At 53.7% G+C, this 20,098-nt stretch overlaps 1 protein-coding gene across 1 annotated transcript in view; it reads left to right on the top strand.

The window, feature by feature from the left end:
* Window positions 1–19,861, top strand: part of AKAP1 (A-kinase anchoring protein 1) — a 33,182-nt gene extending 13,321 nt beyond the window's left edge. The window contains exons 2-11 of the mRNA XM_036269942.1: window positions 5,082–6,708; window positions 9,452–9,585; window positions 11,437–11,563; window positions 11,713–11,840; window positions 14,056–14,233; window positions 15,883–16,033; window positions 16,637–16,704; window positions 18,118–18,191; window positions 18,386–18,448; window positions 18,947–19,861. Of these exons, the coding sequence (XP_036125835.1) occupies window positions 5,106–6,708; window positions 9,452–9,585; window positions 11,437–11,563; window positions 11,713–11,840; window positions 14,056–14,233; window positions 15,883–16,033; window positions 16,637–16,704; window positions 18,118–18,191; window positions 18,386–18,448; window positions 18,947–19,021 (2,601 nt within the window). The 5' untranslated portion in view covers window positions 5,082–5,105 and the 3' untranslated portion in view covers window positions 19,022–19,861. The remainder of the gene's footprint in view (window positions 1–5,081; window positions 6,709–9,451; window positions 9,586–11,436; window positions 11,564–11,712; window positions 11,841–14,055; window positions 14,234–15,882; window positions 16,034–16,636; window positions 16,705–18,117; window positions 18,192–18,385; window positions 18,449–18,946) is intronic.
* The last annotated feature ends 237 nt before the right edge of the window (window positions 19,862–20,098 follow it).

Here is a 20,098-nt window from a genome sequence, read left to right as displayed (position 1 = left end):
GTTTGCCCACCCCGTATAACAGCCATTCAGAACACAGAGTGGACGTGACTACGCTGACCAGGCCCACGCCCAGAGGGACTTTCCCATTAACTCCACGCAGCTCTTGTTCCACAGTAACTGCAGCCAAACAGGCTGAGTCACTGGGACCAACACTCTTTGTACCATTCCCAGAGATTTGTTGTCTGGCTTAGCAGAAGGCCCCCTAGATTGCCGTGACCTGGCTAGTCGCCGGGGCTGGGAGTGATGCGATTACTTCTCCAGAGGTAAGCAGGTTCCTCTGGGAGGAAGAAGCAACACTTCCAGAACTTGGAGTGAGTAGGTCGGTGGGCATCAAGGTCTTGTGGGGCTGTGACACGTGCCTGCCCTCAGCTCTGTGTGACCACTGGGCAGCCAGCCAGCGTGCATCTATTCACGGGTAAATGGACCTACTAAAAATAAGCAGGCAGCTATTTCATTCCAACAGATTCAAAATAGCCAAGTCTCCTCCCCACCAGCCCTGAGCCAGGGCTCTGCATCCTTTTCCCCGACCGGAGGCAAGCCTGCCTGACAGCCCTGGGCCTTGGGAGTGGGGCGGGGGCACATTCAGTTAGCTGGTGAGTGTGAAGATTTTTAGGTCCACAGTGTTAAATGCCACTTATATTTTGAGAAGTTCAGGTTTAAAAAAAAAAAAAAAAAGGAGAAGAGGGCAGAGAGAGCCACCCAACAGCCTGGGGACAGAAGGCCGAGCCTGGTAAGGCTGCAGTGTGTGCGGCACGTGGAGGCGGCCCCGTCTGAGCACTCAGGGGAGGTCGGCACATCCTGTGCCGCCAGCCCCGGCCTCGTGTCCGCACAGAGCAGGGAGGGCACCTTGCCCGTTCACAGGAAGTCTGCTGAGGGAGGTGAGATGGGCGGGCAGGCTTCTAGGAACTGAGGGCTAAGGAAGTGGGGGACTTTGCTTGCCTGGTGAGAAGTGGGGCTTCAGTCAGCTGGAGCTCCCTGGGAGGTGCCTCAGTGACACCCACCAGGCTCTCGCCTTACCTTTGGGTGGGCGACTGTTGATTCCGGGGGCTCTTGGCCCCGTGTTTGGTGGAGGTGGCTCCTATCTAACCACAGTCCCCTGGTGGCAAGGAAAAAATAACAAACCGTTCATCCCGAGGGCTCTGGGTCTCATACCTCTCATCTCAAGTGCCTGGAGCACCGCAGTTCTGTCCAGGGCAGTTTCTGTCCTTGGAGGCTTTGCCTGCAGGAGTCCTGGCCACCGCTCCTTCCTCAGCAGAGGGTCTCGTCCCGCGTGTGGGACAGGGCTCTGGGGGCCAGGCGGCATGTGCCAGGAAGCAGTATTAGATGCCTTCTAGGAGGCCTTCCTGGCCCACGACAGGGAGTCTGGCTGGGAAACCGTGCGGGAGTTTCCTCAGCTGTGATTGGCAGAGGGGCTACGATTCCCGTCTTCGGGGCTGTTGATGGCAGGTCTGGGGCGTAGAGCCTCAGTCTGGGAACAGACTGGGCTGGGGGGCTAGGTGGGGAGAGGTAGGCGGCAGGCAGGGAGGGCAGGCAGGGAGATCCCAGTGTGGTGGCCCCAGGTGCTGGTTCTGGGTTTAGTGTGAACTGGGACTGGGAGCAGAACACAGGAAGTGGGGGGAGGCCAGTGACATGGTGGGCCAGGGTCTGGGTTCTGGGGTGCAGGACCAAAGCCAGACTGAAATATAAGGTACGTGCTGGGCTTCTGCCTCCTGGCCAACTTCTGCAGTCTCCAGTGGTGGGGTGGGATCAACTGCTGGATCCCTTGGATCAACTGTCCGTTCCAAATTGGGGAGAGGGGGGCTCCCAGTGTTTTGAAAGACAGTTTGTGTCTTAGATAGCAACTCCCCCCTTAAACATACTTGCCCCAGTTGAGTTTGTGGCCTTGGGCCCTTGGCGGCAAAGTGGGAAACCGCCACCAGTGGGTTATTAGGACATAGGGTTCTTGTTCTTCCTCTGCTCCATCCATTTCATCTTTTCCTGAATCAGAATCGCCAGTATACTCTGGGGATCGTAACTATACACCCTGCCGAAGTAGGGTTGTCTAGTTAATAAGGAATCAGAATCCAAGTCTACTGACAATAAAAAACCTGGGTTCAGACCCCAGCCCAACTTCCTGTTGCGTGTGACCTGCGGGGTGGGACTTGATCCCCTGACAACAGGCTGGGTCTCCTGTAAGCTACCTTACCTGAGAGCACCCTTCCCCCATAGCCTCTTTTCCTTCTCGAAGTTTATTTATTTTTATGTGGAAGATGTTGAACACAAAGCAAATATCCCATATCTACATTTTCTGGGCGTGTGCAGGTTGTTACAGAATAGCGACTCTCCAGCTCGACTGCACATGCGTCACCTTGGTTAACAAACTTCTCCCCGATCTTACCCTCAGAGTCCGATTGAACTGATTGGGATGCCGTCTGGGATTTTAAAAGCACCCCAAGTGATGTTAATGTGCAGCCAAATTGGCAAACCACTGAGGGAGAAACTATAAAAGACCTCTCTTCCCAAAGGGAGGAAGACTATTCATTTTCACTAAGGTCCCAGCTTTTTCATGGGGTTGTGTGGACACAGATCTCACGTGCACACGGTGGTCCGGCGCTGTTATCCAGCCTCAGGGCGGCGTGAGACCAGCCTCCTCCTCCAGCACTGTTTGTCCCTGGATCCTGCCGTATAGTAAAAGTCAATATCATTTGATTTTGTTTCAAATGATACCCCAGTGAGCCTTCTTATATAGACTTCTGCCTATGCAGAGTTTTTAAAAATTTTATGTATTTATTTTCAAAAGAGTCCAGATGTGGGAATTTGGGGGTCATAGGATGTGGTCATAAAATTCCTTTTTTTCTTTAATCCTGTCCTGAGGACTTTTTTTCATTTATCGTCAGATAGAGTGGGAGGGAGAGAGGGGGAAGAGAGAGAAACATCGATTTGGGAGAGACACATTGACTGGTCGCCACTCACATGACCCCAACCGGGGCCGGGGACGAACTGCAGCCGAGGTACGTGCCCTTAGCGGGAACCGAACCCGGGACTCTCCGGTCCACCGGCTGACACTAACCGCTGAGCCAAACTGGCCAGGGCGGTCATAAAGTTCTAAGAGCAGTATGAACCTCCCCTTTCCTTGGCCCACAGTTCATTAATTAGTGGATTCCGGATTTAATGTGCAGTAGCACGGGAGTTGTGCGGTGCTGTAATCTTGAGTTCTTTAAACCTCCAAGATGGTAATACATTTCTTTTTTATTTATTTATTTTTAATGGATAGTAATACATTTCAGCCAGGTGATTGAAGAGTAGGTGACGGCAGGGAAAGTCTCTGGTGAGGTTCCTCATCTGCAGCTGCAGCCGTGGGCAGCACCGGGAGCTTTCCCCGCGGGGTCAGTGCAGCGCCTCTGAGCCCTGGCTGCTGCGCTCCGCTGTGTTCTCCAGCTCCACTGCTTCGTCCTCACATCGTAGCAGGAAGGTGTAGCTTTAAAGATAAGGGACTTTCTGGAGGGGACCTCCTCCCCACCCCTCCCCCACCTCCATCACTGAGAGCAGCGGTTCTCAACCTGTGAGTCGTGATCCCTTTGGGGGTCAAACGACCCTTTCACAGGAGTCGCCTAAAACAATCGGAACACACATATTTCCGATGGCAATTCATAACAGTAGCAAAATTATAGTTATGAAGTAGCGACGAAAATAATGTTATGGTTGGGGCCACCACAACATGAGGAGCTGTATGAAAGGGTCACGGCGTCAGGAAGGTGGAGAACCACTGCCTTAGAGAAGCACTTTTCCTGGCACCTTTACAGACGTGCTTGTGACTTCTCTGGGAGGCTTGTTAAAGGGCAGCTTGTGATGCAGGAGGTCTGAAGGGGTGGAACTGGGATACTGTATTTCTAGCAGGTTCCCAGGTCATGCTTGATGCTTCTTGCCCACAGACTGCACTTTGAGAAGCAAAGTCCTGGAGCAGTGTTTCCAGCCTCGACTGGTCATCAGGCTCCTTTGGGGAGCTGTATGCTCTGCTTTGCCAGAAAACATTTAGATAGGTAGATACAACCAGTGAGAGTTGGTAAAGCATTTACAACTAAGCACAAACCCAAATTAAGATGTAATTCACCACATCAGTGCAGGGTTTGGAGTTTTACAAAGACTTCGAATTTTTGCATACAGAATAAAATTTGCTGGCATGGGAGGCACTTAAAATAAGCATTCTAGAATACGTCTGTCACACACCTCTAATGAGAGCTAACCCTGATCTGCAAAGCACTTACTGAGTGTCTCCGCTAGTCCTTATACCAGTCATCCTGTATGTCCGTCACCTTACAGATGGAAAAAATTTAGTTTCCTCTCTCCTTTACGTCTCTCCTGCCTTCTAGGCCCTTATCATTTCTCTTTCCCTGGCTCTAACTGACCCAGGTCTCCATGTTCTCCTGCTCCCCAGACCACCTGCAAACCCGGTTTGGTGTGTCTGCCTTCTACACCTGTGCTGGTTCTCTGCTGTCTACAAGATAAAGTCAAGACTGCAGCAGAGTCCCAGGACTTGATTCTCCAAACGTGACCCATGTCTCCTGGGTGTGTTTTGCTGGTCCCTCACCCTGGAGCGTTTCCCTATCTTTTTTGTTCTCTTACTCCTTAGCTCTGGCTCTCCCTGCTGTGTAACTAATGTTTCATTGACTCATGGTTTTGTGGGTATATATGAGGGATATAAGTACATGTGGATTCCATGGATGTTTAAAAATATCTCCTACACCACCTGAATAGATAAGATTTCTGGGAGGTTAGAGAACTAAAACACTACACATAACCAGCTCCTTGGGGACCAGAGGGAGAATTTGGCATTGAGAAGTGATGAAGGAAAGGATCTGTTCAAGAGGAGGCTCAGCTTGTTTCAAGGGAGTGTGAGTGGATGAGGGGTAGCAGGGGTTGTCTCTTCCTGTCCACCCACCTCCAGGGGCTCACCCAGATGTGGGTGTGTGTGGGGTACCCCTTTCAGGGGCAGGGAGAGGGAGAACCAGCAGCTCTGTTTTACCGGTTGATTGTCTGTCTCATGCAGTCTGTCAGGATCCTCTTACCGGCTCTCATAGCATCTCTCTCTCTCCTGCTCCCAGGTCTAACTGCTGCAAGCCTCCAGGATGGCCATCCAATTCCGCTCACTTTTCCCCTTGGCCTTGCCTGGAATGCTTGCACTCCTTGGCTGGTGGTGGTTTTTCTCTCGTAAAAAAGAGCACATCGGCAGCCATGACAATCAGGTGGAGGCCAGCGCTGTGGAGCTGAGGGCCGACCCTGCCATCGAGGACCGGGCCCTTGTGGAAGATGCCTATCCTGCAGTGGTGTGCTCGCCCCCCAGCGTCAGATCGCCGGCTGAAAAGGAGCTGGCCGCTGTGAGCCCGCCTTCCAAAGAGCCTCCAGCCTCGCTGCGGGAACACACAGCCTGCCGTAGATCAGAGTCTTCTGGCAGCCGCTCCAGTACCACGGACACGAGGTTTCGACCTGGGACATGCAAAGATGACAGTGCGAGAGTGAAAGCAGCCCAGATGGGCGATGAGGCCAGGCCCGTCCCTCCAGAGTGCTCCCTCCCATCCCCAAAGGCTGTTCGGTCCCCCCATGAAGCAGCTGAGGTGTGCAGGTCTGAGGCAGGGCGGGGCCCGCAAGGCCGGTCTGCAGCCTTCGCAGAGAAGCATGGCCCCGGGGAGAAGGCGAGAGAGATGGGAGCTGAAGGCACTGGCGATACAGCGTTGGGAGAAGGTGTGCTGGAAGAAGGTGTGTTGTCCCCGGAGCGGGGCTCTGCATTGCAGAGCAGCAAGGTGCCCAGTCTGGCCCCCTTGGGAGGAGGCGGGGAGGAAGGGAAGAGCAGCCTCCCTCAGGCGGAGGGGGCCCCAGCAGGGACGTTGCTGAGTAGCTTCACCGAATCGGCTCCCGTGGAGCGGGCCAAGGGTGATGAAACACCAGCACCCCGGGTCAGAGGTGGCCGAGCCGGGGACGGAGAACTGAGCAAAGAGGAGGCCTTGGATGAAAATGAGGAGATTGAGCAGGCTGCCTTCCAGATCATCTCCAAAGTGATCTCGAATGCGACTGAAGAAGTGCTGGCTGCCACCATGGGCAAGGTTGCAGGCTGCACGTATCAGGCCTCAGCCGGTCAGCTCCAAGGGAAGGGAGAGGAGAGCCGTGCCCCACTCTGCCAGAAAACTGCCCTCGGGCCACATGCCGCAGAGCCCACCCGGGCCACAGTGGAGGCGGCCACAGTGGAGTCAGCCTTGGGCCCATCGGACGCTGCCCTCCCCTCACCAGGCCTGCCAGGAGAGGACCTGCCACCACCAAAGACCTATGTGAGCTGCCTGACCAGCCCTCTGTCCAGCCCCACTAAGGACATGAAGCCAAAGAACTCTGTGCACCACATCTCCCTGGCCTCCTGCCCGCCACCACCCACCCCCCTTGGGGAGTCACTGGAAAACACAAGCATCCTGGTGGGAGATGCCGGCTGTGTCACCTGCATGTCTGACGACAGCCAGGGTGTCCCTTCAGTGTCCTCCTCCGGGCAGTGCTCCGACTCCCTCAGCACTTCAGGGCTCGAAGACTCTTGTACAGAGACCAACTCAAGCCCCAGGGAGAAGGCCACCACCTCACCACTGCCGCAAAGTACTGTGCCCTTCAGCAATGGAGTGCTGAAGGAGGAGTTGTCAGATTTGGGGACTGAGGACGGATGGACCATGGATGCAGAAGCAGATCATTCGGGAGGTAGGACGGTCTGGGGTGTCCTCACTCAGAGGACCGGGGTCTCCCTTACACAGTGGGAAAGGCCACAGGTCTGCCTCTGCCACTTCTGCAGTAACGGTGCTTGTCGCCTCTGTCCCAGCTGGCCTGTGGGGTCGGCACAGCGCGGGGCTGGTGGGAGACCACGGGTAGGCTGCCTTGAACCCAAAGCCACAGGAGCTGCCACTTGATTTGGCAGCCAGTGACCCTCCCCAGCCCATCTGACGGAACCAGATCAAAGTTGGGTTCCCCGAGTAACCTAAGTGTGCCTCTTCTTCTCTTTTAAACAGTGACCTGTTAATATTTTTTATTTTTTTTAAATGGAGAGAGGCCTCCTTAGCTTTTAATTCCTTTGAGTACTGAGAATGGGTTTGAGCTTTTTTCATGGTTTATTTCCTTTTAACCCTTTACTGTTCCCATGTCTTCACCTGCTTTCCTTCTCCAGAAGTTCTCCCCTGGTAAGTGCCCAGAGGCTGGCCCCAGCTTTGCATATTCGTGGGGGCTCGCGCTGTCCTGTGTTGCCATCGCCTGTTCCTCCACAGGGCGCCTCAGCCATTTTTTTTCTGTGCAGCTGCAGGTTCAACCCCCGGGAAAGAGGGGCACTTTGGTAACGAAGTGTCTACTGGGTTTTTCGAGTGCTGACCCCAGCGTAGACAGTTCTGACCGCTAATCTCCAGGTCAGCAGCTCCTGACCCTGTTTCTGCAGCTACCCTGGGGTATTTTCATTGATCACGTGGGAAGAGGCTGCAGAGTCTCTGGGAGTCTCTGCGTGGTCTCTGACTTGCTTGCCCTGGAGCCTTTTTCTATCATTTCAGCTCCAGGAAGGTTGGGGATCTTTCTTGGTGACTCAGCACTTGCAGCAGCACCTGGTGTGCACCACACATTGCATTTTGCGACCTCTAAATGCTATTGATGATGACACTACTGTTTTTTTGTTCCTCAGAAAGGAAAAGTGCTGCTGATCATGAGTGTAGAAGGCCACACTGTAAGATGCACCCTAACTTTAGGGATGTTAAAAGGTGGGGTTTTTTAAAAAGCATCTTAAAATAGGTGAAAAGTCTTTTAAGAATAAAGGGGTTTCCCTCTGCCTCTTGCCCCGAGGTTAGTTAACAAGCCCTCCGGCCTTGTCATGCCAGCTCTGCTCAGATGTGTTGAAGGCTTCTGAGTTTAGGCCTCGATGAAGAGGAGGCTGTGGCTGAGCATGGTGGCGGATGGGGGCGGGGGGCATGTGGGGTCGTACCAGTCACTGAGCACTCAGTGGTGCCAAGCTCCAGGCTGTGTCTTCCCGCATTCTCGTGGTGGCCCTGCCGTGTGTGTGAGGGAGCTGGAAGCTGGCGTCTGGGTGCAGCCTGCTGGAGTCCTGGCGTGGTCTGAGCCACCTCTGGGTACCATCAGGGTGGAAGGCGCCATCCATCCTGCTCTGTCGGGTAGAGGTTGGGGCCCCTAGTGTTAACGGGGCCCCTAGTGTTTGAAGGTGACTTAGCTGGGAGGAATCTCTTAAGCTTTACTCCTCATGGGTTGCTTGGGGAAGGATTATGCCCAGGGTTTGGAGAAATCAGTGCAAGATAACCAAATTAATAGACTCTCAGGAGTCATCTGTTTCTGGCAATTGAGTTGTCAGTATTTAAACGGGAGCTGCTCTCTTAAGCGGGTTTGGTCCCCTATTTTTCTTTGATGGTACCCTTGGCACACTCTTGGTTAAGAGTGGAGCAGCCCAAGTTGGTGCCAGACTCCGGCTGCCCACTCTGTCCTCTTGGGAGTGAGCTTTAGCTCAGCCTTGGACCAGGGGTTAAAGACCCTCCATGAGCCCAGAAGAGCTTCAGAGTGGCACAAGTCAGGCCTAAGCAGAGGAGAAGGAGGGGCTTCTTCCTGAGTCTACGGCTGGCAGGGCCTGATTGGAAATAAGAATAGGGTCCTGCCCTGGCCGGTTTGGCTCAGAGGTTGGAGTGTCGGCCTGCGGTACAGAGAGACCCGGGTTCGGTTCCCGCTAAGGGCACGTACCTCGGTTGCAGTTTGTCCCCGGCCCTGGTTGGTCATGCGGGTGGCAGCCACTCGATGTGTCCCTTTCACATCGATGTTTCTCTCTCTCTCTCTTCCTCTCTCTCCCTCCCGCTCTATCTGAACAAAAAATGGAAAAATGTCCTTGGGTGAGGATAAAAAAAAAAAAAAAAGAGGGTCCTCAGACAAACCATCGAGGGGGGTACTCTTTCTAGCTCTGCTTGGCTGAAGGCCAATGACTGTGAGCCCAGGCCAGGGGCCTTGGGACCTGGGACCCTTGGTCCGAGGGAGGGGCTGGCATTGTCCGGAGGATACGGACTGGTTGTGACCAATTAATCTCCGTGGAGGCCTGCATCTAATACCCGTGTCCTGGGACCATGTGGACCTGTTGGCCTATCCCCTCCCCCATCCCTGTGGACTGCCCCTTCCTGGTCCAGTGTCTGTTTCTTCCCAGTTCACCACTTGTCTGCTCCAGCAGCTGTGGCTGGGTGCAGCTGCCAATTAAGCAAGTTGGACTGTAAGAGACAGGCTAAAATTAGGTGTATCTACACCCCCAGCCCTCCTTTCATTGGGGTTGTTCTGAGCCTTCTAGACTTCGAGTTGACAGTCACCTGCCAAGCTTGAGGAGGGGGCGGGGGCGGGGGCCTCCCAGGAGGTGAGCTTGGGAGTTGCGTTGTTAATTGCTCTGAGCTGGTGTCTGGGTGTCTGCATGCTGCTCCTTCCCCTGCAGGTTCGGACGGGAACAGCATGGATTCAGTGGATGGCTGCTGTGGCCTCAGGAAGACAGACAGTTTCCAGAAGGCCCAGGCAGGCTCCAATCCTAAGAAGGTCGACCTCATCATCTGGGAGATCGAGGTACCAAAGGTAAGGGCTGCAAGCTCAAAGTGCCCCTGGGCCCAGGGCATCTGACCGAGGGGGCGGATCCACAGGAGGGACAGTCAGCCAGGTGGAGCTCCTGAGTGAGCCCAAGGCTGAAGGGAAAGGGACGCTTGCTCCACTGCTGAGGTTCAGGGAGCTTCCTGCAAGATGGAGTTTCTCCAGCTGCCTTTGGAGCGTCCTATTCTTGTCCTCTTCGAACTCCCAGGCCAGCTAACCTCCCCTGGGCTTTTCTTGTGTGTCCCAGGGCTCAGATCTGTTGGGAGATGCTAACAAAACCAGATCGAGGACATGGGCCAGCCAGGAGCCCTTCACTGTGCTCTGCGCAAGCTCTTCAATGCAAAGTGTTTTATAATCGAGCACGGCATAAATCCATGTTTTAGAAAACTTGGGAAGTATAGAAATGTATGGAGAAAATAAAAATCAGGTCTAATTCTACCCTCGAGAGTGACTAGGGAGACTTCCTTCTTGTCTTGTGTGTACTGTGGTTTTTAAACAAAACTGAGATTATGTTGCTTTAATTAATGCTTTTAAATATTAAACAATTTAATTTTCCCGTGCTACTCTTTGAAAATATAATTTTAAGCACATTATTCATTGTGGGAATGTCAATTTACTTCACCAGTCTCCTATTCCAGGGTGCTTACGTGGTTTCTAGCTTTTTGCTGTTCTAACTTACAACTTATTAGCTTGGTCTTGATATTTATCACTGGGGCTCAGAAATAATTGGCTGACTGACTGCATTCTCCCTGGGCATTTAGCTCCCTGCTGTGTGGAGACTTCCCTGGCTTTGAACTCTGGGTCAGGTCGTCTTGGACCCCGGGTGCTGGCTCCCTTGGTGGTTTCCTCCCCAGTGACCCTGATAGCCACCGTGCCCTCTTCTCCTTCGGTGGCTGCAGAGGGCATACCCAGGCACTGGGGGACCAGGTCCTTAGCAGCTCCACGGGGGTGGGGCGTTTGGGATGGATTCAGAGCTTGTCTTACATCATGGCTAAGTTTGGCTGTGTCTGCCTGTCTTGGACTCTGGTGTGCAGGGCATTCTGCGAGCTTCGCTCCGAAGGCTCCAGCCTGCTGTCAGTTGGCAGCAGGAGCCCAAAGGTTCTTTCTTAGACCTTTATTTTCTTTTTTTTTATCCTCACCTGGGGACATTTTTCCATTTTTTGTTCAAGTAGAGTGGGAGGGAGAGAGAGGAACAGAGAGAGAGAGAGAGAAACATCGATGTGAAAGGAACACATCGAGTGGCTGCCACCCACACAACCGACCAGGGCCGGGGACAAACTGCAACCGAGGTACATGCCCTTAGCAGGAACCGAACCCGGGTCTCTCCGGACCGCAGGCCGACGCTCTAACCGCTGAGCCAAACCGGCCAGGGCTAGACCTTTATTTTCAAATCAAGACCCTTTATCTTTGGTCCTGAGTGGACTTGAGGAGGAAGAGTTGTAAATCAACCCTTGTGCTGGCGAAACATCTCATAGTCTGGATCTGGGAGGAGGAGATGCTGCCTTTGCAGCTTTCTGCATTGGGGCCACACTGTCAGCACGAGATGGGGACTGCTGGGTCCTGGAGCCCGGCTCTGTAGCGCCGCTGCCTAGTGGCTGTGTGACGGTGCCAGTTCCTGAGCCTCCCTGGCCTTGTTTTTCTCATCTGTGAAATGGTGATAAGAAAGGTGTCCATTTCATGAGCACTATGAGTAGATGCAAAGCCTAGAAGGTTCCAGGGACAGGAGCGCTGATATGGTAACGGCCAAAACATGTTTGAAGTGGACCGTGTGTAAAACAAAGGCAGGCCTTTGGGAGTGTAGGGAATTGGTTTCCCATTAACCAACTCTCTCTGTCTCAGCACTTAGTAGGCCGGCTAATCGGCAAGCAGGGGCGGTATGTGAGTTTCCTGAAGCAGACGTCTGGTGCCAAGATCTACATCTCCACCTTGCCTTACACCCAGAACGTCCAGATCTGCCACATCGAAGGTCAGTGGGCTGCAAGCCCCTTTAGATGCCTTTCTTCCTAAGGAAACATTTAGCACCTTAAAGGTGCACTTGAACTCCAGAAGTTCTGTGGAAGGGGTGTGGTTGGCTGCGTGTGTGCCCCACTGTGACTGCCTTCCTCCCTCATGTAGGCTCTCAGCATCATGTAGACAAGGCGCTGAACTTGATTGGGAAGAAGTTCAAGGAACTGAACCTCACCAATATCTACGCTCCCCCACTGCCTTCTCTGGCACTGCCTTCTCTTCCAATGACTTCTTGGGTGAGCATGCTCCAGGGGGACCAGGACTTCTTGTGCCCCTTTTCCCCCCAACTCGTCCCAAACAACAAACTCCCAAGACCACAGCCAAGAGCTCACTGATACCTGTGCCCTCTAAGCTCTGGCCTCTACTGGTCAGTTCTGCTTCTAGCCTGTGTCCTCTGGGGAAGGGTTAGGGGCTGGAGTGCTGGTAAGAAGCCAGAGGCCTCTTGGGCCCTGGTTGGAAGGGCCACTCTCCTCTGGCTCTGCCACCTAGCTACCCTTTGTGTCCAAGGCATTTGCCTGGAAAGGACTGTAGCCCACCCAGGGCACTGGGTGGGACTCCTTGAAGCTGGAGCTGTGTCTGGATGGGGCTCACTGCTGTGGGCGTGAGTGGGCTTGTAATGGCTCATTCTTTACTCCTGGTTGAGGCAGGTCTGGTGGTGGCCCTGGTGAAGGATTCCCTTCCCCAGCCTGCTTCCCAGGAGGAACCTGGAGAAGCAGTAACTCCCGCCAGGCTTAGGAAGCCAGGTAGCTCTTTGGAGATTGCCTTGGGAGTTTGGCAAGAGGAGGAGTTGACATCTTGGGGGCCCCTGTGTCCTGGGGGATTGCAGGGTCTCTGGGGCCTGTTTGGACCTCATCCCACTGAGGCTATAGTCATGCACCACCTAGTGACAGGGATACATCTGAGAACGGGGTCATTAGGTGATTTCGTCGTCCTGTGAATACAGAGTATAATCACACAACCTAGATGGCACAGCCTACTCCCCACCTGACTGTGTGAGACACGCCCATTGCTCACGCATTCTTTCCTTGACCAGAGATTGTTATGACGTGCACGGCTGGGCTGCATTTCACACGTGGCTCAGCACGCTGCCTGCCCGGCGTTTGTTTAGGACAGTGGACTTTTTGGTTCTGTATCCTGCCCCCTCCAGAGACCCTTGTGCCTTGGGGAACGAGGTGGATGCCCCCTTTCTTTCCCGTGGATATTTGGAAGTGGGCTGAACCTCACTCCACGCTTCACTTCTGTCAGGAGGCTTGGCCCCAGACCCATGCTTTATTTTTAGATAATTGAGTGGTTGGTGTGGCTTCCTTCCCCTGTTCTGTGTGGGCCTGGAGGGGTGGAGGCCAGGACTCTTAGCCAGGGCCTCACATGCCACCTGGCTGGAAGGTGGACGAGATGCCCTGCTGTGTCCAGAGCACGGACGTTTCCTGTAGCTTCGCCTCGGGAAAGCTACATCTAAGGACAGTTCTTTCAGAGACTAGTCTTGGCCTCTTCCAGGGCCTTTAAGGTGGGGCCTGGCCACAGAGCAAACCTGCATTCCGAATCCCAGCGTGGAGTGAGTTGGGAGGATGTCAGTGTAGCCTAGAGAAGAGCAGACATGACCCAGGCTGTTGCAGATTTGACAGCGGACCCTTGATGGCAGAAAGGCAGAGAGATGCTGTCAAACCTGAAGCTCATGGGGTCAGCTGCAGGCCCAGAGGAGCTGGCTGAGGGGCCTGAGGGTCTGCCTGCCTTGGCACCTTGTTCCCTGTGGCTGCCTCATTCTTTTCTTTTTTCTTTTTTTTTAATATATTAAAAAACCCTAATGTGTATATATATATTTTTTAATCTTCACCTGAGGACATTTTTGCATTTATCTTCAGATAGAGCGGGAGGGAGAGAGGGCGGTAGAGAGAGAGAGAGAAACATCGACATGAGAGAGACACATCAAGTGGTTGCCACCACATGACCCCAACCAGGGCTGGGGATAAACTGCAACCCAGGTACTTGCCCTTAGGGGGAACCGAACCTGGGACTCTCCGGTCTGCGGGCCGACGCTCTAACCATGAAGCCAAACGAAGCCAAACCGGCCAGGGCGGCTACCTCATTCTTGTTGACCTTTTCTGGGTCTTACAGACTCAAGAATGGGGAGTGGGGCAGGGGGGACTCTGGCAGATGGACCTTGCCCAGGTCAGTGGGAGGCCCCAGTATCTCCACAGCCTGCATATGTGAGCCTCCCTGCCCAGCCCTGTGTGAGGGCACCTCTAGCGGTCACTCTTGGTATGGCAGGACAAGGGCCACCGCGGTGTCCAAACATTTGACCTGCTAAAGTAGTTTTCCTTGAACCCCTGCCATTTGGGTGCCAGGCTCTTTTCATGGAGGTGGCAGTTCGGAGACTTTCCCTGGGGCCTCGGGGCTTAAGCCAAGGTGAGAAGAGGAAGATTACTGCAGCGCCTGCTTCCCCTTTCTCCACAGCTCATGCTCCCGGATGGCATCACCGTAGAGGTGATCGTGGTCAACCAGGTCAACGCTGGGCACCTGTTTGTGCAGCAGCACACGCACCCTACCTTCCACGCACTGCGCAGCCTAGACCAGCAGATGTACCTCTGCTACTCTCAGCCTGGAATCCCCACCTTGCCCACCCCGGTGGAAAGTAAGTGCTGTCCTGGAGGCCGGCGGGCGCCCTGGGCTTTGGCTGGCCAGGAAAGACGTTTTGAGGGTGGCCTGTGCTGCCTGTGGTCTTGACCAGGAGGAGGCTCGTCTGGGATCCTTCATGGGACCAGCATCCCAGACTTTCTGCCACTGGCATGGAGTTACTCTGGGCGGAGTTGCCTGGCCAGCCCAAGCTACTCTTCCCACCGGCTGAGGGCGCCATGGCGGGGAGGGGAGTTTTGACATGTGGATTTAGATCCCAGTTCTGCCACTTACCCGGTGAACGGGGTCGATGCCCCCTTGTCCCAGCAGTTAGGGTTGGGTGCTGTTTGTGTTGTGTGTAAAGTATCTGATGCAGATCAGATTCTCAGAGGAACTGCAGTGGGCTTGGGTCCTCTCCCTTTGACAGATGAGAAAACAGCCTCTGAAGTCATGTGACTTGTCCAAGCGATACCTGAGCAGGAGCTGGGATCCGAACCCAGGGGGACCCTGAGAACCCATTCTTTGTCATGATCTTTGTTGCCCTGTCAGCAGGAATCGAATGTCAGAACATCTCTCCAACTCTCCCCATCAAGAACTCCACACCTGTCCCCCTGTGAGCTTTAAGCATTAGGGAAATCTTTATATTACGTGCAGCATTCTGTATGGTTTTTCTTCTGGAGGAATACAGATTTTAGTTTTTGTCAGATTATAATTTTGCCTCAACCCCGCATTTAAAGACCAGTCTGGAAGCTGAGGGGGAACTGCACCCGGCATCGCCCTTGAGGGTCAGGACAGTGTGGTCAGCTGGCCCGGAGCGGCTGCCACAGCGCCCCTGGGTGACCTTCCCTGCTCCGCCTGCCCCATTCCTGCTGCCCGAGGCGGGGTTGGGGACCACTGGACACTTGCTCTCTGGCCTCATTGGCTGTCCAGGGTACCTCAGTACCTTCCTGAAGCAAGGAGAGAAGTGGGGTTTAGGCCTGCAAGTCCCCGTCTGATGACCTCCATCTGAGCTGTCATGGGCTGGAGCGGGCCCTAGATAACAGGCCACTGAGTCTGTTACACTTGGAGATTCTTGAGTCTTTCTAGGACTTTCCCTTAACATGTAAGTCCCCTTTCTCTGAGTTTTGTATTTTACTTTTTAAAATTCTCACCCAATGATATTTTTCCATTTACCTTCAGATAGAGTGGGAGGGAGGGGGAGAGAGAGAGAGAAACACTGATGTGAGAGAGACATTGACTGGTTGCCTCCTGCATGACCCCGACCAGGGCCAGTGACTGAACCGCAACTGAGGTACGTGCCTTTGACTAGAATCGAACTCATGACTCTCTGGTCCTTGGGCCGACGCTCCAACCACTGAGCCGAACCAGCCAGGACTGTATTTTACTTTTTATTCCGGTTCATCTGTGTCTATCTTAGGCTTCAGTAAGTTTCAGAGTAAATGGGTTAGATGAATGACTTGGACGGCACACAGGCTGGGCTGTTTCCCACACCCAGGTCCTTCTGTGGGCCAGTCTCGGGCTCTGCGGACTCCTTGCCATTCCGTCCCCTGCGGCTTGGAGGTGCAGGCCTATAGGAAGGAATGTGGGGAGGTGGGGGCGTTGACCGAGTAGCCCTTGGTGCCCAGGCCTGGGCCAGGCTCACCACAGGCTCTCTTCCTGCTCATGCAGTAACGGTCATCTGCGCAGCACCCGGTGTGGACGGCGCCTGGTGGCGAGCCCAGGTGGTGGCCTCCTACGAGGAGACGAACGAAGTCGAGATTCGCTACGTGGACTATGGCGGATATAAGAGAGTGAACGTAGACGTGCTCCGGCAGATCCGGTGAGTCGGCCCTCACAGGCATGCACCTGCTCCGGGGCTGGCAGCTCCTGCTCTGCCGCAGCAGCGCCTGACGTCAGCACGCGGCATTGCTCGCCTCGGCCAAGCTGCTCCAGAGAGGCCTGTCTTTTTTTAAAAAATGTTTTTATTGATTTTTTAGAGAGAGGAAGGGAGAGAGAAAGAAACATCGATGTGAGAGAGAAACATCGATCGGCCGCCTCCTGCACGCCCCCCACTGGGGATCTGGCCTGCAGCCTGGGCATGTGCCCTGACTGGGAATTGAACTGGGACCTCTCAGTCGGTGGGACGACGCTCAGTCCATTGAGCCCAACCGGCTGGGCGAGAAAGGCCTGTCTTATGGAAGAATCCCTGAGTGTTACGTGGCAAAAGCAAAGCAGGCTTTTTTAGGAGTGTGATACCAGGAAACCCTCTGAAGTCAGGCTTGCAGCAGAGGTGTGTGGGGTGGAGGCCCGCTGCCCGTCGTGGGTCTCACTGCTCTGCTTCATCCTGGGTGCTGGGGTCATGGCACTAACAAGGTAAATGCCAGCCTGGAATGCAGGCGGCCTTCAAGGCCATGGTCAGTGTGTTCCTTTCTTGTTTTTCTAGGTCTGACTTTGTGACCCTGCCATTCCAGGGAGCAGAAGTCCTTCTGGACAGCGTGATGCCCCTGTCAGGTAACAGGTGGGGCTTCTGGCTGGCTGGCGGGGGCAGGTGTTGAGAGCAGGTCTTGCTCTGAGAGCCTCGTTTTCACCTGGAGGGCTTATGCTTCCACGGATTGCTGCACTGTCGGTTTCTGACTGATGGACAACTTTGGGCTGAGGCCTGAGAACTTGCATTTCTAAGTTCTTAGGTGAGGCTAATGGTGCTGGTCCATGGACCACCCTTCCAAGCCCACTGCTCTAGACTTTACCCAAGCCTCCAACTTAGAGAGGCTTCTGCCATGGGTGCCTTCCAGAACACAGTCCAGACCAGAGTCTTAGCACCTGAGGTCCAGGGCAGGCACCGAGGCCACAGGCACTGCCCAGCTGGGCCTCAGCCTCTGGGGGCACTGGGGGGCACGCGAACACGGATCTGTCCTCCAGGGTGTCTTAGTCTGATCACGGTGCCTGGAGGAAGGGGACTGGCAGTGTGATCCTGGGCAAGTTGCTTAGCCTCGATCCCCCTCCTTGGAAAATGGGGTAGTACCTGTTTTTCAGGGTGGCCAAAGGGGTACATGAGCCTAGAAACAGATGTGGACACTGGTCAAGTAGCAGCTACTTATGACCAGGAGTTTTACATTTGCAGGTACTAGTCGGTTGATTCCATGCTCCTCCCTCCCGGGTCGCCCTGTCTGATCTTGTCCTTGCCTAAAGCAGTGACAAGCTTGAGGAGCAGTGTAGTCTGGCTGCAGTCTTGTTGGCTAGAATGCTGGGCAGGGTCTTCATTTTGTTTTTCTTTACTGCTCTTGCCCAACCTGCCTCTCCATTTCTGTCCATCTCAACAGTCTATCCCGGCCCAGCTGAAACGCTCCCTCCTCCATAAGATGTTCCTAGACCTTCGTAAACCTGCCTCTTGCATCCTTCCCATCTCTTGCCTTGGGTGTGTTCTTGTATGTAACCTTTATGATCTGACGCAGAAAGCTACCTCAGTGCCCCGCCTGCTAGTCCATAGTTACTGCCCGCATCGGGCTCTGTGGCCACTGCCGGGGTTTAAATTCCACCTGCACCATTCTGGGAGCTGGTTGACCTTTGGCTGTCAACCTTTGTCTTCCGTGTTCTCACCTGTAAAGTGGGGACAACACCTGCCATCTTACAGGGTGTTATGATTCAGTGGAAGATGTTTTCAGTGTGCTCAGCCCAGTCAGCCCCCAGGTAGGTGGTAGTGGTGTTTCCATTGAAGGCAGAGGTTCGGTCTGTCTGGTCCTCTGTCCCCCTGTGGGTAGCACATAGCAGGGACCCTGAGTGTCCTGACATAGGTGACTCTCCCAGGTGAAGTTCTCAGGCCCTGTGGCAGCATCTGAGGCCTTGTACTTGGAGCGCACCTGGAGGCTGTGTGCGTGACAAAAGCACTTCCCTGAGAGTCTAAATGCTGCTTTTCCTTCTCCTAAGACGACGAGCACTTCTCACCTGAGGCGGATGCAGCTGTGAGCGAGATGACGGGAAACACAGCGTTGCTGGCTCAGGTGCGGCAGGTGGGGGCAGGGCTGGGGGTGGGGCCAGTGCCTCTGGGCCTCGGGAAGCACCTGGGCTTCCTGGGAGCTGACCTTCCAATGCCAGCCTTCCTGTGGCTCCTGCCTTGGGTTGGCCAGCAGTCTTTACCGAGAGGTGCATGGGGTCACGTTTAAACAGGCTTGGTTTTTTGTTTGTTTGTTTTCAGGTGACAAATTACAGTCCGACTGGCATTCCCCTGATTCAGCTCTGGAGTGTGGTTGGAGATGAAGTAAGTGCTGTCCTTTTCCCTCTGAGTTGCCAGCAGTGATGATCGACGTGGTGCTGACCAAGGATGTAACTACAGACCCGGGTCCCCCAGGGACAGTTAGTCGTGTCTGGAGACTTTGTGGTTGACACATTGGGGAGGGGGTAGAAGGCAGGGATGCTGCCACACATTCCATAGTGCTCAGGACAGCTCCCATGACAGCCATCTGGCCCGGTGTCGGGGGCCTTCCGGGGCCTTCTGTCCGGGGGTTTCCTCTCCTCCATGTCATGTGTAAAGCTTAGATGGCTCAGTGCGCTCAAGAGCCCGTCCTCGAGCCAGGAGAGCGCGGAGCTAAACGCCCTACGCTCCTGTTGACCCAGAAAGCGAGTCACACCCCCAATGCCATTACTGGTGTTCCTGCTGCCTGCGTAGCTGCGCGGGGCTGGACAAGGGACACTGCACACTGGCCAAGAATGCCCCTGGGGCCTGCAGCAGAGCTCTCAAGGGAACTTTCTTTTCTAGGTGGTGTTGATAAACCGGTCGCTGGTGGAGCGAGGACTTGCTCAGTGGGTAGACAGCTACTACTCAAGCCTCTGACCCCGGCCCCCGCAGCCCTCGAGTCTCTTTTGCACTGTTGAAACTGGGTTTGGCACTCAAAGCAAAGACTTTACGTCACAATAACAAATGTTGTCTTCCTCAGAAAGTCTTTTTTTCGTATGGTAGTCGTGTTGAGGAGGTTTCGTCTCTGAGACAAGGAAGGAGCAGTGGGTTCTTTTTAAAGCCATAGGATGGTGTTGAACAAGCCAGGCGGGTTAACCTGTTCTAAGCTGTAAAAACACATGGAAGGAAAACTCTCGACCAAGTTGTCCTGTTCCCCTCCGCTCCATTCCTCTCTTCCTTCCCTGCTCCTCCCCTCAGACCAGCCAACTGGAGCAGACAGGCCAAGGGATGTGTTGCTTGTTTGAAAGGGTTTCTTATGCTTCACAGTCTTTCTTCAGGGAGCAAGACATGAACTAATTGGTATTGATTACCTGTACAGCTGACATAAATGGATTTATGATGTTTCACCAGTTTTTATGAACTTCACCTAGATGTCTAAGGGGCAGACTTTTTAATACATATGTAGATACAAAGCAGCCGTTCCTCTCTGGCCTTGTCCGTGGGAGGAGGGGAGTGTTTGTTATCTGTCCCGGCCTGGTTGTGGTTTGTAACCATTTTCTATTTGTGCAAGCTCTGTAAATATATGTTTAAAAAAATGTAATATTTTATACAAGATACACTGGAGAACAAAGGGAACTCAAGATTTTTCCACACCCTATGTCATCCTTGAGCAGAAGTTACTTCCGCAGCATCCAGCTGCCCAGCAGCGCCTCCTGCTGGGGCTCCTGTGCCGTCTGCATACTGAACAGGGTGACGCTATGATACATATGTGATCCGGGGATTTTTCTGTACAAATTTGTTACCAAAAAAAAAAAAAAAAAAAAAAGCTCATTGAATTACCTTGCAGTGGTTGTGTTTGATTCTTTTTTAAACTGGCTCCCACGCTGTGCGACTTTAAATAAGGAACTTAAGCTTATATAAATTTGGAATTGTATACACTAGAGCTTTGAGATCATTTTTTTCCACGGTAAAAAGGGCTGGGGAGTAAAGCAGTGGGTGTGGTGTGTGGTTGGT

This window comes from Molossus molossus, unplaced genomic scaffold (genome assembly GCF_014108415.1).
Source record: "Molossus molossus isolate mMolMol1 unplaced genomic scaffold, mMolMol1.p scaffold_m16_p_19, whole genome shotgun sequence".
Classification (NCBI taxonomy): Eukaryota; Metazoa; Chordata; class Mammalia; order Chiroptera; family Molossidae; genus Molossus; species Molossus molossus.
This window is presented reverse-complemented; position numbering and strand designations above follow the sequence as displayed.